Raw genomic sequence first — 13,158 nt, 5'->3', positions numbered from 1 at the left:
CCGTGAGAGCCTCTGAAACATGAAGCGTCACAAAAGACTTCAGGATACATCGAACACTTCCAGAACGGTATTTTATTTCATGTTGGAAAATGCAGGAGGGGGGGGGGGGGGGGGGGGGGGGGGGGTAGACCTCACCCAGAGGGGAGGGTGCAGGAAGGGTCAGGACAAGGCAGACATGGTGACAAGAAAGACTGGGAAGGTGGAGGCATTGTGGGAGGAAACACACAAGGGCTGACGGAGTCATGGCAACTTCACATGAAACACAAACGTATAGATTGCCCTCACGTGAAAGAAAATCAACCTCCTTTTCATTATTTTACCCGTACAGGTATTTGATTTTAAACCTCAAAGCAGCACACAGACCAGTTCATAAAGTGTCTCTTTCCTCAGATTGTGACCCTGTAGACACAGATGCCGAAAAGCAGGTCAACTACTAGTTATTTGATACAATAGTGTTGTATACCAAATAGGATTGTGTACGGTCAGCTATGTGTCTGACCCCCATTGTGTCCAGTCAGACGGTAAGTAAGGGGATGGATCAAAAAAGGGCTGGACAAAAATAAAGCACTGATAGTAAAAATAGCATTCTATTTCCTGTTGCACTGCTCCCTCTCACACTTAGTGTGCATTTGCAATGCCCGACAGTACATTTACTGAAGGATTGAACTCGAGTACAAATTTGAGCCCCTGAAATCTGCAACAAAAAAACCCCTTGTTTTCTTAGGTTTGTATTGCAAATACTCTGAAAAGGGCTATTATGAGTAATTTAACTTTTAATACTATAACTACATTCTGTCTGCAATATTTAGGTTCAGTTGAATTCGGAAGGACTTTTTTTTTTTACATTGTGGTACAGCTTCTTTCCCCTCATCTCTGTAGGTTTCATAAAGCCCGGAGACACGTTTGAATTTAATTGTCTCAAATTAAACAAATTAAATCAAACAAAGAAAGCAGCGCAGCCATTCATCTAGCTTTGTGATCGGTCTGAACAGAGAGAAGTACCACGGTCTCCGAGCATATCGCTCTCAAGCTTTCCACTACTCCAGCCAAAAACGTCCCGACAGTAACTAAGATTGGAGTGCTTTGAAAACTGCAGTTAAAACCATTTTATTCTCAAAGAATCCTACAATCTTGACTGTGAATAAACGCTGTGTGGATGTCACCAAGTAAACCGTAGACATTCTGGTCTTCTGACCTCAACACTGCAAGGTCATACTTTGTTTTAGTGGTTCTGGTACCTGAGTTTTAACAGCAAAAGAGCAGTAAGAATTGTGGGTAATAATGTACAGTAAAATGGACGGATGGGTAATAGAGATTTGCGTGAATATGAAATGCCTCCACAGCAGAAACAGTTAAGATGTAACACAGACCCATCGAATAAAGACACCCAGACAATCAGACATAAATACAGTCTCTGCTCAGTGCTTGGTTGAAGCAGCGGGGTTTAATTTGAGTCCTTGTTGGGGGTTCGTCGGTCGCTCTCATCTTCTTCGTCATCCTCGTCCTCCTCCTCCTCATCATCATCAGCATCCCCAAACGTCTGCTCCTCCATGGTGAGGAGCGATTGCGAGCGTGCCGCCACCTGAGCGGCGAGGGCGGAGCTGAAGCTGAGAGCCTGGGAGCCGTGTATCTCCGTCAGTCTGTCCATCACAGAGACAGCGGGGACTTTAGGCTTCAGGAAGCAGTCCAGGCCGTTCTGGCTCTCCCCCTCCTCCAGGACGGCGTCATATTGGTGCAGCTCGGACGCTCCTCCTCCCCCTCTTGCGCACACCGAAGTTCCTCCCATATTCCCGGGCTTCTCCTCCAAACCACAGCTGAACTCCGTCACCTGCTCTGCCGAGGGGTCAAGCCTCACCCTGCCTTCTTTTCCTTCCCCTTCCTCCCCTTCGCTTCCTGCAGAGCACTCTGAAAAGTGGTTTCCTTCTTCATCGCCACTTTCTACTGGGCCCAGAGAATTCGGAGGGTCTAATAGCTTTGTGACAGGATCTGAACTTTCACTGTGAGCTGAAGCAGCTGCAAGAAGGAAGAAATATATCATTTAGGGTTGAACTCCTATATTGATTACTTGTTTTAACCTTGTATTACAAATCTGGGGCTTGTGATGGGCACTTCTGACTATTTCTTACAGACTTTTATGAACTGCAAAAACTTCAATAGCACCTCATTTTAAAAGATGCAAAAATGAAGAAAAAAACTACGTAGCATTGTAGAGATCACAGGGTTTTTTCACTTTTGTGTAAAGTTGCTTTGATGTTACCTTTGCATTTAACACTTTGTTTTGTCTACAAAAAAAAAACAGTCAAACTCTGATATCCACATCTACAAATGATCACAGGGGAGAAGTGACATGGGTCAGTGCAGACCTTGGTCGTTGAAGAGCATCTGCTTCCTCTTCATCCTCTCCCCTTCTGATGCACGGAAGCCCAGCACAGCTTTAAGCTCCGACAGGACGCGACGGGACTCCTCCCTCTCCCGCCGCTGCCGCTCCCGTTCCTCCGGTGACAGTATGTCACACCAAGACCCTCCGCCTTCGCCGTCAGAGTCTGAGTCAGACACGTAGGCCTCCCACTCCTGGTCAGGGGGGGGTTGAACAAGGGAACAGAACAGGAGGGCACATTTTTAATGGGCCAAATAGAAGCACACAGTGCAAGACACCACATAGAAAGTGGACATTTCATCTTACCAGCTCTTCTGGCACAGGGTCTCTGTCCAGGATCAACGGGTAGGATGGAGGAGGAGCAGGAATATCAGGTACAGGGGGAACACACTGCACCACACCTGGCGCATTACCTGCAGAGATGCCGTGGATGGCCGTCATTGCAACAAAAAACACATGAGCTCAACAACTTGGTATTGGAGCTGTGTTGACTTCCCTGCTCTGGATGGTCTGTTTCTTGTCCTACATTGTGAAGGAGCAACTTCCTCGCTACTAATAGTCTTGAGTCATGGTCAAGGAAGGAGGAAGTGTGCTAAAAATAGGCCCAGTGTAAATATATACTACTAAAAGTGGTGTCACTGTTCTGTTAGCTAAATATTTAGCCGACAGCCATGAGAGTGTTTGAGTTGGGCTCACCTGTACATGCATTGACCCGTCTCAGCATGCGCTCCACCTGCCCGATGGTGTCCTCCCAGCAGCCGGCGCTGGCCTGCATGTGAGGCTGCAGCTGGTGCAGCCGGTCACTGAGGTCCTGGTAGCCCTCGAACGTCAACTCCGTCGGCTCCTTGGACACCATCAGCTTCTCCAGGTCGTCCTCCAGGATGATCATCCTGATGATATCGAAAACGGGAGAGGACGGCAAATGTTGACACACTGAAAGTAGGTGTGTATTCCAGATAGGAGGGTTAACAAACAAAACCCGCTTTCTGGAATACACACCAGGTGACTCCCGTGCGACATGACATGACTAAAAGAAACTTTAAGAAAGTTAAATTTGATAGTTTTCTGTCTTGATAAGAATCAGATTCATAAACATGAAATCCAGACAGAAATAGGGATGAAGACAGTCAAAATAGAAAAATGTTTTTTAGTACGTGCTGATCTTTAAATCTCCACTACCCTTTATGTTATGGCTTGGATGTGTGGTCATAACAATACACTTTTATAAGGGAAATCTTCTGAATTCAGTGGGGTTTTTCTCTTGTCAGTCTAAGAATTTACAATAATCTCCTAATCTCCATCGGCTCCTTTGTGAGTGCGTCTGTTTGCGTCTCACTCGCTGAGCAGCGCCTTGAGGTGCAGCTGCAGGCTTCGGATGGAGGTGTGCAGGGTGTTGAGCTCTCGGCATTTCTCCCTCGCCCTCCCCGTCCTGTCGGAGCCCGTCGTCCTCAGCTGGGTCTCAAAGTGTCGATGGAAGTCGTAGCTGCGCTGCACTTCGCAGAGGCAGCTGGTCAGAGCGTGATGGAGGGGCTCCGTCACTGCGGCGATGCAGCGGTGGAGCGGGGCGGGAGGAGGGGAGGGGTCTCCCTCGGATCCGCCCTCTTCTGGCTCCTCTATTCTATGGGGTGACAGGAGAAGAGCCAGTCGACGGAAACATTCAGAGCTTTGTCCCACCCACAGCTGGAACAGCATCTACAGGAGGACAAAACCACAACGCTGATCAGTCACTTTTTCAGTTTCAGAGCCAAATGATGTGAGATCATGAAGAGGCCGAAGAGACTTGATAGGCTGATGTGACAAACCTGTAAGTGATTGTAAAATACAGGATAGGCAGTGCAAAAGTTGATGAAGTTAATTAAGATAAAAGCATCTTCCCTTTCCTTTGGAAGATCCTTGCCGCTGGTGGGGTTAGTTTAGCGTGAGAAACTTTGTGTGTCAGGTCTTACCTTCAGGGCAGGCAGGCTGTAGTCATCTGTCAGCTCCTGAGCCTGCTCGTCACCCAGGTGCTCAACCCCCAGGCCGAGGCCCAGCTCCTTCAGAGGCACCGCAGACACATAGTTGGTCACATTATCTATCTCAGAGTTCAGAGGGAACGTTGACAGTAGTTAAGGATACGTCACCCTTCCATGAAAACGATGTTTTCAACGTGTTGTCAACAACCCATAGACGACGCTTATTTGAGTTATGAAGTCTTTCTCTCAAGGTAAAGGATATGACTTGAGCATGTGACAGGTGGCCCTGCGCGAGGCTCTGAAGGCCGTGCGGAGCGCCCGGTACAAGGACTTCCTCAGTCCGATCAGCTGCTGGCCTCGTGGCACCGCCCCTGGCCCCGCCCTGCTAAAGGAGCCTGCCGCACTCACCCTGTCGAGCAAACTTGACAAGTGAAATGTGATACAACTGTGGAGACGTCCCAAAGAGGCAGAGGGGCACACAAAACACTGAACACCACTTCACTAAAGACGACACATGAGACGAAACCGACAAACTGAGACAATGAGCACTACACGGGAATGTTAAACACACAAGGCAGCGGTGACGAACAAGACAATATGTATGCTATTATAGGGATAGTCCGACTTTTAAGGGAAGACGCTTAATGGTACCAGGAGTTACATGACAAGATCAAGAGCACTCTGTGTGGTAATGAAGCTACAGCTGCAGCTAGTTAGCTTAGCTGAGCACAAATACAATAAAACAGCTAGCCTGCCAGCCAGCTAGCCTAACAAAATCCACCTGCCAGCACCGTGAAACCTCACCTATTAACATGTTGTATGTGGTTTGTTTAATTCGTACAAAAACTGAAGTGTAAGAAGGCCGTACAGGTCAGTCTTTTGTCAGAGCCAAGCTAACTGATGCTAAGCAAAGCTAATCTGCTGGCTGTGGCTTCATATTTACCGAACAAACATGATAGTGGTATTGAACTTCTCATCCAACTCTCAGCAGGTTAGCGAAACCATTCCCTTAACATACTTAGTGAATGAAGTTTAATGCTATAGTGTCTTTATAGACAATGCTAAAGCTTTACACACAGAGACAAGTTGTGGTCTAAAACATAAATAATAGAAACCCCTAAAGACACGCTACCCGAGGAGGTCAGATAACACACACTGCTGGACAAACAGTGAATTAACTGAGCAGGCTTGAACCAAGCAGTGACAGTTGGAGACATGACGGGAAATGCACATGAACATGTGATTGGGTGAAATGCAAGTATAGACATAAAGCAAGCACACTTACAGGGTGAACCCTCTGGAGATGACCTCCGTCTCCTGCACCAGGCGCAGCGCTTTGCGAGACAGCCCCGTCAGAGTCTTGCTGTTGTGGACCAGAGTCTGAAGCTGGGTGGCCCGTGTGTGGACGGCCCTCTGCATGCGGCCACGTCTCCACAGCGTGACCCCCCTCAGTCCCAGCCAGCCCAGAAGCGCCAGGCCCCACGGGGCTGCAGCCAGCGACCACAGGCCCTCAGACACGGAGCAGAGACCCAGCAGCACTGCAGCCAGGCCCACCAGCCCTGCCATGTCCCTGAGTGAGGACAAGAGGAGGGAATTTGGATTAGTGCAAAGATTAACTGTTGATTTCACTGTTTAGATCCATATAGGGAAGAGACCAAAGGGACTATCCATCAGTTTCACATGTCAAAGTTAATTTCCAAGTCATAGGAAGTACTGTAATAATACTATTACCTTATCAAAAGTTGCCTTTTTGGAGGCATTTTATTCTGTAGTTGAATATGATTGGTCGAGTCTTGTCTATACTTGATCTTTCATATATATTAACATAGTAAAACAATATTAGTGGCTGAAATACGTCTTACTATTGCTTAGCTGTTGTTTCAGTACAATGTAAAGCAGCGCTGCTTGTTAGGTCTAGTGTGTTTGTGTGTGTCTGTGTGTGTGTGTGTGTGTGTGTGTGTGTGTGTTGTTGCAGCGCTGTCCGTAGTAATGACACAGAGCGGAGCTCGATAGTCGGAGACATGGTTCCTCATCCTGCTTTCTTTTTATGGCTGTAAATAAATCTCCTAATTCAATTTGCCATATTGTAGCAATCCAGACGCAAAGGCGGGGGGGAAGAGAGAGACATCAACATCTGCTCCCGCCATCTCTCCCTGCAGATTTTAGAGAATTGTTCATATATTCAGCGCTCTGATAGTGCTACATTATTATGGGAGTGCTCTAACAAATGTGACATATTCTTTCATTTTGTAATAGCTATGTTGGGATTTATGAATTATCCTTTATTTCATTAACACATTTTCCCGTCACTGCGAAAAGTCAACTGTGAGATTGGCAGTCAAATTAGGCTCCTTAGATAGAATCGTGGAATACTCGACTATAGTCACCCCTAAGCCTCTGCTAAACCAATTCTTTTGCACATCCACTTATTATTATTATTATTATTATTACATTTGTGTGTGTTTGCATCCTAACAATCTACCATAGGGAGGGCCTGGCTATGAGGCTTGGTCTGGGCAGGATGTTCGCTCGGCTGGATGAGCCAGAGGCAGACGAGCCCAGGGTGAGTAGACTCGGGTCCAATAGCTCAATCAGCTCCACATCCTCCTGCAGCAGGACGTCCTGGTCCAGAATGCACTTCACAGAGTACTGGCCAAACACAGAGTCCTACAAGAAAAGAGAAACACATGGGAAAATGTGCTTAAAAAGGATAGTTGCTGGTTTCAGTGCCAGCATTCCTTTCTGTTTGCCGTTCTACCCACCAGCTGCTGGCCCATCTTACGAGATGCAGCCGCCTGGTGAATCGGACTCCATCCCAACAAGGCTTCAGCCAGCCTCCATAAGCGTCCTCCCTGCAAATCACACACAGGGGGACAGTTAAAATCAGTCAATTAAGTAAAAGCTCCGTAACAGGGCTTTCCATTATTTTATGCACTGGTACAGCCCCAGAGGATCAACTGATGAACTATATCCCAGATTAAAATACTAAATGATCCACCTGCAGGTCTTTCAGTCATTTCGGTGTGCTTCCTCGAGCATGGGTTTAATTCCCAGAAAGTGTGTGCAGTGTGCACTCAAATGCACACACACACACACACACACACTGTCAAAGGGAGTATCCCGGGAGACAAACTCTTTCAGGCAACAACAATAAGAGCAATGTGTGTTTGTAAAACCTTGGATAGCTCTGCTGTGTGGCACAAAAACCACATTTAGTTTGTTAAATTTCAATGTTGGCGTTGTAATGTTTACACCTATCACATAAAAAACTGCAGCTTTTACCCTTTCAAAATACACGGTCGACAGTTGGAAAGTGCGTTGACATGTTGCTGCATAACAAAGCTCAGGCTGTTTCAAATGTTGCAAGTTTTTCTTTCAAGTTCTCAACAGCCTTAAAAAAAAAAACCAACAGTGTATCGCCTAATCATGAATAGAATCTATTATTCACTAATCTTCTTAACCTGATTCTTGGCATCCAGGACTTGCTTTGTTTTAGAACAGGACTCATTTCGAAACACATTTTATGTGTCGATGCTTGGGCTTTAATAATCATAACATCCTATGAAGAGCGCTCTAGGGGTTATTGAATCAGACCTGGCAGCCTGTGAGCTGACCCCTTTTCTAGGGGGTAGAGCACAAGTGTTATTAGTCTACGAGCCACAATAGTATTGATTACTGAGTTTGAGGACTGTGGCATTCACACAACACTGGTCATCAGCCTCAAAGTGGGCACGAATCCTGTTCCATCCTCTCTGTAGTATCAAAGTATCCCACCCAGTACCACCACAGATGATGTCACCCACCCACAGATTCACTCGCAGGTGCCTGCCCTCTCACTACTGTATAATGTCCTGCCACAGTCAGCTCTTGCTCATCAGTATTCTCCTGGAGTCACACAGACAACACTCCAGCTTGCAGACACTGGCCTGATCGCTACTACGTGAGAGAACGGACACACTCCGTACAGATAGCTGTATATGACAGCAAGTCCCCGTGTGACGCATGCAGTGCTTTGAGGGAATAGTCCGACATTTGGCAAATATGCTCTTTTCGACCTCTTGCTGAGCACGAATTCTCATATCTGTCCAGTCGGAATAGAGTTGGGAGATGGAACCATGAGCCTGACTCACACAAAATCCACCTACCAGCACCTCGAAGGCTCACTCATGTTATATAATGTTTAATCTGTACAAAAACAGCAAGTCGTGGTTTCACATATATAAAGCAAATAATGCTTTCGGTTCCAGCTTCTCAAATGTGAGAATTTGCTAATTTTCCCTTTGTGAACTTGAAACTGTCTTTTGGGTTTTGGTCAGACTGAACAAGCAATGGGAAGACTTTGCTTTGGCTTTTTCACAGTTTTGTCCAGAATATACGATTAACTGACTAATTAATAATGGAAACAATCATGAGTTGCTTTGGGCTAATCCTGCCTGTTTATGTGACTTATATATCATCGGCTTCTTCAACCAAGTTCATTTACACGGCTTCCAAAAGACAAACGGGGGTCTGTCTACGTGGACGAGGGGTTTTGCTCGGCTCCGGCTTTATCTGAGCTCCAGGAAACCGGTCACACAGGGACGACCCAAAAGCTTTCCTGTCTCATCTGAATCCCTCATCCTCCTTAACTCTTTAGAACAACAGCTTACCAGAGAGGAAGCGTGACACGTACGGAAAGTTCCTGAATGAAACAAACAAAAAACTGTTTCCCGTCGCAAAGAAGGGGGTGAGGAGAGTCATGTGATCCTGAGCTTCCCAGGACACATTACCCGTCCATATGAATCACGGGGCGACTCAAACTACAGTCACTTTATATATACTGTATGGGGAAAAAAAACAACTACAGTCACTCACAGCTCACAAGTTCCTTTGATTGCAGAGTGGAAATGCACACTGATCCATTAACAACAGGCACACACATGTAATTACCAACAAAACACATGCAATTTGGGAGAGGATGCTCACAGAGGCAGGATTAATGTTTGTACAATATGGACATTCCATGTCATGTTTTCATCCCGATAATCATCAAAATATGCTTAAAACTCTGACATTGGCATGCTGTAAAAATACTGGTGGAATCATTTAGCTCACATTTTTATTTCATCACAGATAGAATACATCTTCTTTAAATGAAGATCAAAAATGAGAAAAAAAAATGTATATATACATTTATTTAAATAGCAACATTGTATGTGTTCTTCCTGATCATTCCTGGAGGCCTATGTTTTTAAATCTCTATTTTTCTCTTCTAGAGGCTAGACAGCCTTTTCTATTCACGATTATCCTGATGCTGGAAATTCCCTGGGATCAAGTTATCTTTTAGAGATAAGAGTATCTTTTTATCGCGACCCGCATTAAAATTCTATATCGTCCCATTCCTATGTGCGACAACAGATTAAAGAACGTGCAAAGTAAAAATACCTGCATCTGTGTGTCGGAAGCCCTTGTTGCCATGTCTTGTCTGATCGGAGCGAAGCATATTATAAACCAATTCACATAACGCTCTGTGGGGGACTGTGTGCGAACATGTGTCACTGTTTGGAGTCAATAGTCTCAATCAATAAATTAATTACTTTCTGTCTGACTGCACGGATCAAACAGTGAGACAACAACATGTGTGCAAACACACAGACACAAAGACACAGTCAGTGACATTGTCTGCTCTATAAACAGTAGAAAGCCCAGCACATTTCCCAGAATCCTCGTCAACGTCATCTATTGTTTGTCTGACAAACTGAAGATAATCTGAAACAGCTTTACTACATGTGGAGTCATTGAACTCCTTTTTTTCTGGTTGCTGTCATTGCAGATACACAGGAATGCAGTTAAAACAAGGAAAACGAAGCTGGGCAAAAGTAAAACATGACAAATAAACAGAAACAGTACCAGAGAGCAGGGCTGCCATCGGTGGTGCAATCTTGGATTACATTCCATATCGAGATTACAGGAGAAACCAGCTAATCCTCACATTGAGCAGAAAGTGAGGTTTTATATTTACGTATACCGTTATTGACACAAATCGTTTTATGTTAACTTGTTGAGTATGTCTTACATATCTTTAAAATATGCATTTCACTTCATGTTTTATGTGTGCATTCTGTCTTTCACCCGGCTGCAAGACACATTTTATTTGATTATTTGGAGATAATTAAATTGACTTGAGAATACAAGACAACATTATTGATGGTTGCATATCTAGGAGACTAATTGAAGTACTGAAGAAATTCAATAACTTTTCTGAGAGAGGAGAGTGTAAGAGGAGAGGACTGTATGGTGTTTGTGTTGACGATGGGAGGAACTCACAGAAGTCTTCGTTGGATCTTCGTCGGGAGAGGTGAGGTCCCCCTCTTGTCCGCCATATTCGTCCTCCTGTGATGCCGTTGGACATGCCTCAAAGTCTGTGTGCCCTAGATCATGCAGGTACTGGAAAAGAGGGGAGTTCTGCAAAGACGGAGACAGATTGAGTTGAGGAGTGATGGACCAGAAGCGACTGCGAGAGACATAGAGATCGTACCAGATGGATGGACCTGAGGTGAAAATGTGGTGACTAGGTCATGAGTCTGGAAAGGCACGTTCTTTGTCTTCCGGCGTGCCTCCAGCCGTCCTCCCTGACCACCTGCCAACTTGCTAGATAGCGATGACTGGGAAATTCCCAGGGCTGTGTCTTTTCTCTGGACTAAGCCGTTACTGTTCCTCACCTCACGTGTGTGAACGTAATTCTTCACTTCTTTTAATATTCATTGGCCCGTGCTTATCTACAAAAACCTTCAGTTTGCCCTACTGTATTCTGTCTGTCGTCATTCCAGTCCACTGCAGCCAAATACTGTTGATCTGCAAAAAAAAACCTTAACACTGGACAATTCCATCCCCAAGCTTTCAGCTTTCAAATACTCTATTATGAGCTTTCTGGCTGAAACGCCCAGCTGTTTCTCGGTCCCACTCGTATTCCCTAACCTTTGTCTGTCTGCTACTTACTGTTATCCCATGCGTGTTTTGTTCTCTTGCGTCTGCGGTTTGGTTTTCCATGCTATTCTTACTGCTTGTAGTATGCTACTTTTGTTCTTTTACCCGATCCTGTTGTCTGCTACTGCCCGATGCTTGTTTGCTAGTCTGCATGTCTTCATGCAATGCTTGTTGTGATTGAATGCCAGTTATGGGTGTGTTGGAACTGTTTGGATGTGTTCTCCTGTCTTTTATAGTTTTATTCTGTCAAGAGAATTTGCCTTTCGCCACGCTGTCATTCTAGATAATGTCTGCTTAATGACATGCCTTGTTGATTAAAGGTTAAATAAGAATAAAAAGTCTGACACGGGATGAGCTGATTTTGCCCTAGTTTTGTGTGAATCCAAAGGTGCCCTGACTCTGATAGGCCAGTTCTCTCTTCTTCTACTGTTGTCTTCCATGTCTCCTCCATGTGGCTTACTTTTCTGTTCTGGGAGGAAAGCATACGTGCCTTCATGTGTAAATCCTCAAATCCCTAATACAGAAGCGAGGGCTGTCTTGTTTTTTATCCCCTCCATGCACGACGGAAACTGTACTAAATGTAAGCACAAGACATCATGTAACAATCCTGTCTATTCACAGAGGGCTAAACACAGACATTGCTGTTTCTTACCCTGAACATAGAAAGCTCAGAATCAAATCAGGCATGACATAAGCATAGAGGATAACATCCCATGCTAGAATTTGTCCAAAACATGTCTGATTCGGTTCTGCCCCAGCTGCAGGTAAAACATAACTCTCAGCATCTCTGCTTGTCTCTCGGTGTCTCTGGACAGCTGCACAGGAGCATCTATGTTTAATGTAATTAACCCATCATAACATACTATCTGCCCAGATAGCTGTCAAACAAGGAATTGCTACTCACACGCAAGTCGCAGCTCATGTTGTCACCATCCAGACGTAGCTGCGCGCGCGTGTGTGTCAAGGTTTTTTTTTTCCTTCCAGAACCGACGCATTGGGTCTGGACATCCCCACCCCACCTCTAAATATCAGTCTCGTAATGATGAAACACCGACAACAATGCGCAAACTCGCGCAGCTCAGCTCCCTCTCGTGACCACCAAAAGCTCCTTGGCAGAAACGCAATTAACAGCGAGCCAAATACGTGGATTTGTTTTGGGTCGTCAATGCATGACGACGGGGCAAACGGCAGCTTACGTGAAGCTAGCATTGTGAGATATCATTGTAAGCTAGCTGCCGTTAATGAATCGGGGACCCAGCGCCTATAACCTCAGAACTCGCGTGGTATGACAAAGCATCCATACGTTTCGATTAAAAATAAACGGCTGTAATACAAACCTCAAATACCACATCTTCGTCAAACTCCTCAGTCATCGCTCTCCGCCATCTATACGCAGCCCGTTTGCATTCTGAAGTTGTAGGCGGCAGTAGCTGGGAACAGTCGTTGAGAAGTTGGTAGTTAGCAGGTTGCTAAACTTCGCGTACAACTACAATTCCCATAATGCTCGTCTTTCGCCGCCGCTTGCTTGTGAGCTCGCGAGCGACAGACATTTGCCCGTGCCAGTTTAGAGCGCCTCAAGTGGGCGCGAGCGACAGTGAATTAACCGTTTGGAAAGCAAGACGGGACATCTAGTGTAAAGGTACCGTAAAACAACCAGTGTATTTCCGGAAATGTCCTTCAAAATAAAAAGGTCATATTTTTTTAACAATGTCTTGTAAATCTGCATTACGGAATCAATTGGATTTACATTTTTATTTACTGAATATATACAGTTGAACGCATTTCCTATGCTTAATTCTGTGCCACACGTCAAATTGTGACATCTACACCAGATTTTCTTCAACAGTAATTTATTTTGAAATG

General features: G+C 45.3%; 1 protein-coding gene across 2 annotated transcripts; it reads right to left on the bottom strand.

Moving 5' to 3' along the window:
* Window positions 1-52: 52 nt before the first annotated feature.
* vezt (vezatin, adherens junctions transmembrane protein) lies at window positions 53-12,770 on the bottom strand. 2 transcript variants are annotated; one of them, XM_084038998.1, is made up of 12 exons: window positions 12,633-12,770; window positions 10,636-10,773; window positions 7,092-7,181; window positions 6,812-6,996; window positions 5,615-5,899; window positions 4,593-4,750; window positions 4,324-4,472; window positions 3,714-4,069; window positions 3,074-3,267; window positions 2,684-2,790; window positions 2,364-2,571; window positions 53-2,013 (listed from the first exon to the last, which is right to left on the bottom strand). In XM_084038998.1, exons 1-12 carry the CDS (start codon window positions 12,666-12,668, stop codon window positions 1,445-1,447), a joined length of 2,475 nt encoding a protein of 824 aa, XP_083895124.1. In that variant the 5' UTR covers window positions 12,669-12,770; the 3' UTR covers window positions 53-1,444. The 2 variants fall into 2 exon arrangements, with proteins under 2 accessions (XP_083895124.1, XP_083895125.1); XM_084038999.1 differs by having other exon boundaries at window positions 4,593-4,738.
* Window positions 12,771-13,158: the final 388 nt, after the last annotated feature.

The sequence above is a fragment of the Eutrigla gurnardus genome (genome assembly GCF_963514095.1).
Source record: "Eutrigla gurnardus genome assembly, chromosome: 21".
Classification (NCBI taxonomy): domain Eukaryota; kingdom Metazoa; phylum Chordata; class Actinopteri; order Perciformes; family Triglidae; genus Eutrigla; species Eutrigla gurnardus.
This window is presented reverse-complemented; position numbering and strand designations above follow the sequence as displayed.

Bases quoted from the DNA above. Each gene is read 5' to 3' on its own strand.
- vezt (XM_084038998.1), bottom strand. From the start codon at position 12,668: ATGACTGAGGAGTTTGACGAAGATGTGGTATTTGAG. The intron at 4,751-5,614 runs GTAAGTGTGCTT...TCACTTGTCAAG, and splicing joins ATCTCCAGAGGGTTCACCCT to TTTGCTCGACAGGGTGAGTG. The intron at 2,791-3,073 runs GTGAGCCCAACT...GCATCTCTGCAG, and splicing joins ACGGGTCAATGCATGTACAG to GTAATGCGCCAGGTGTGGTG.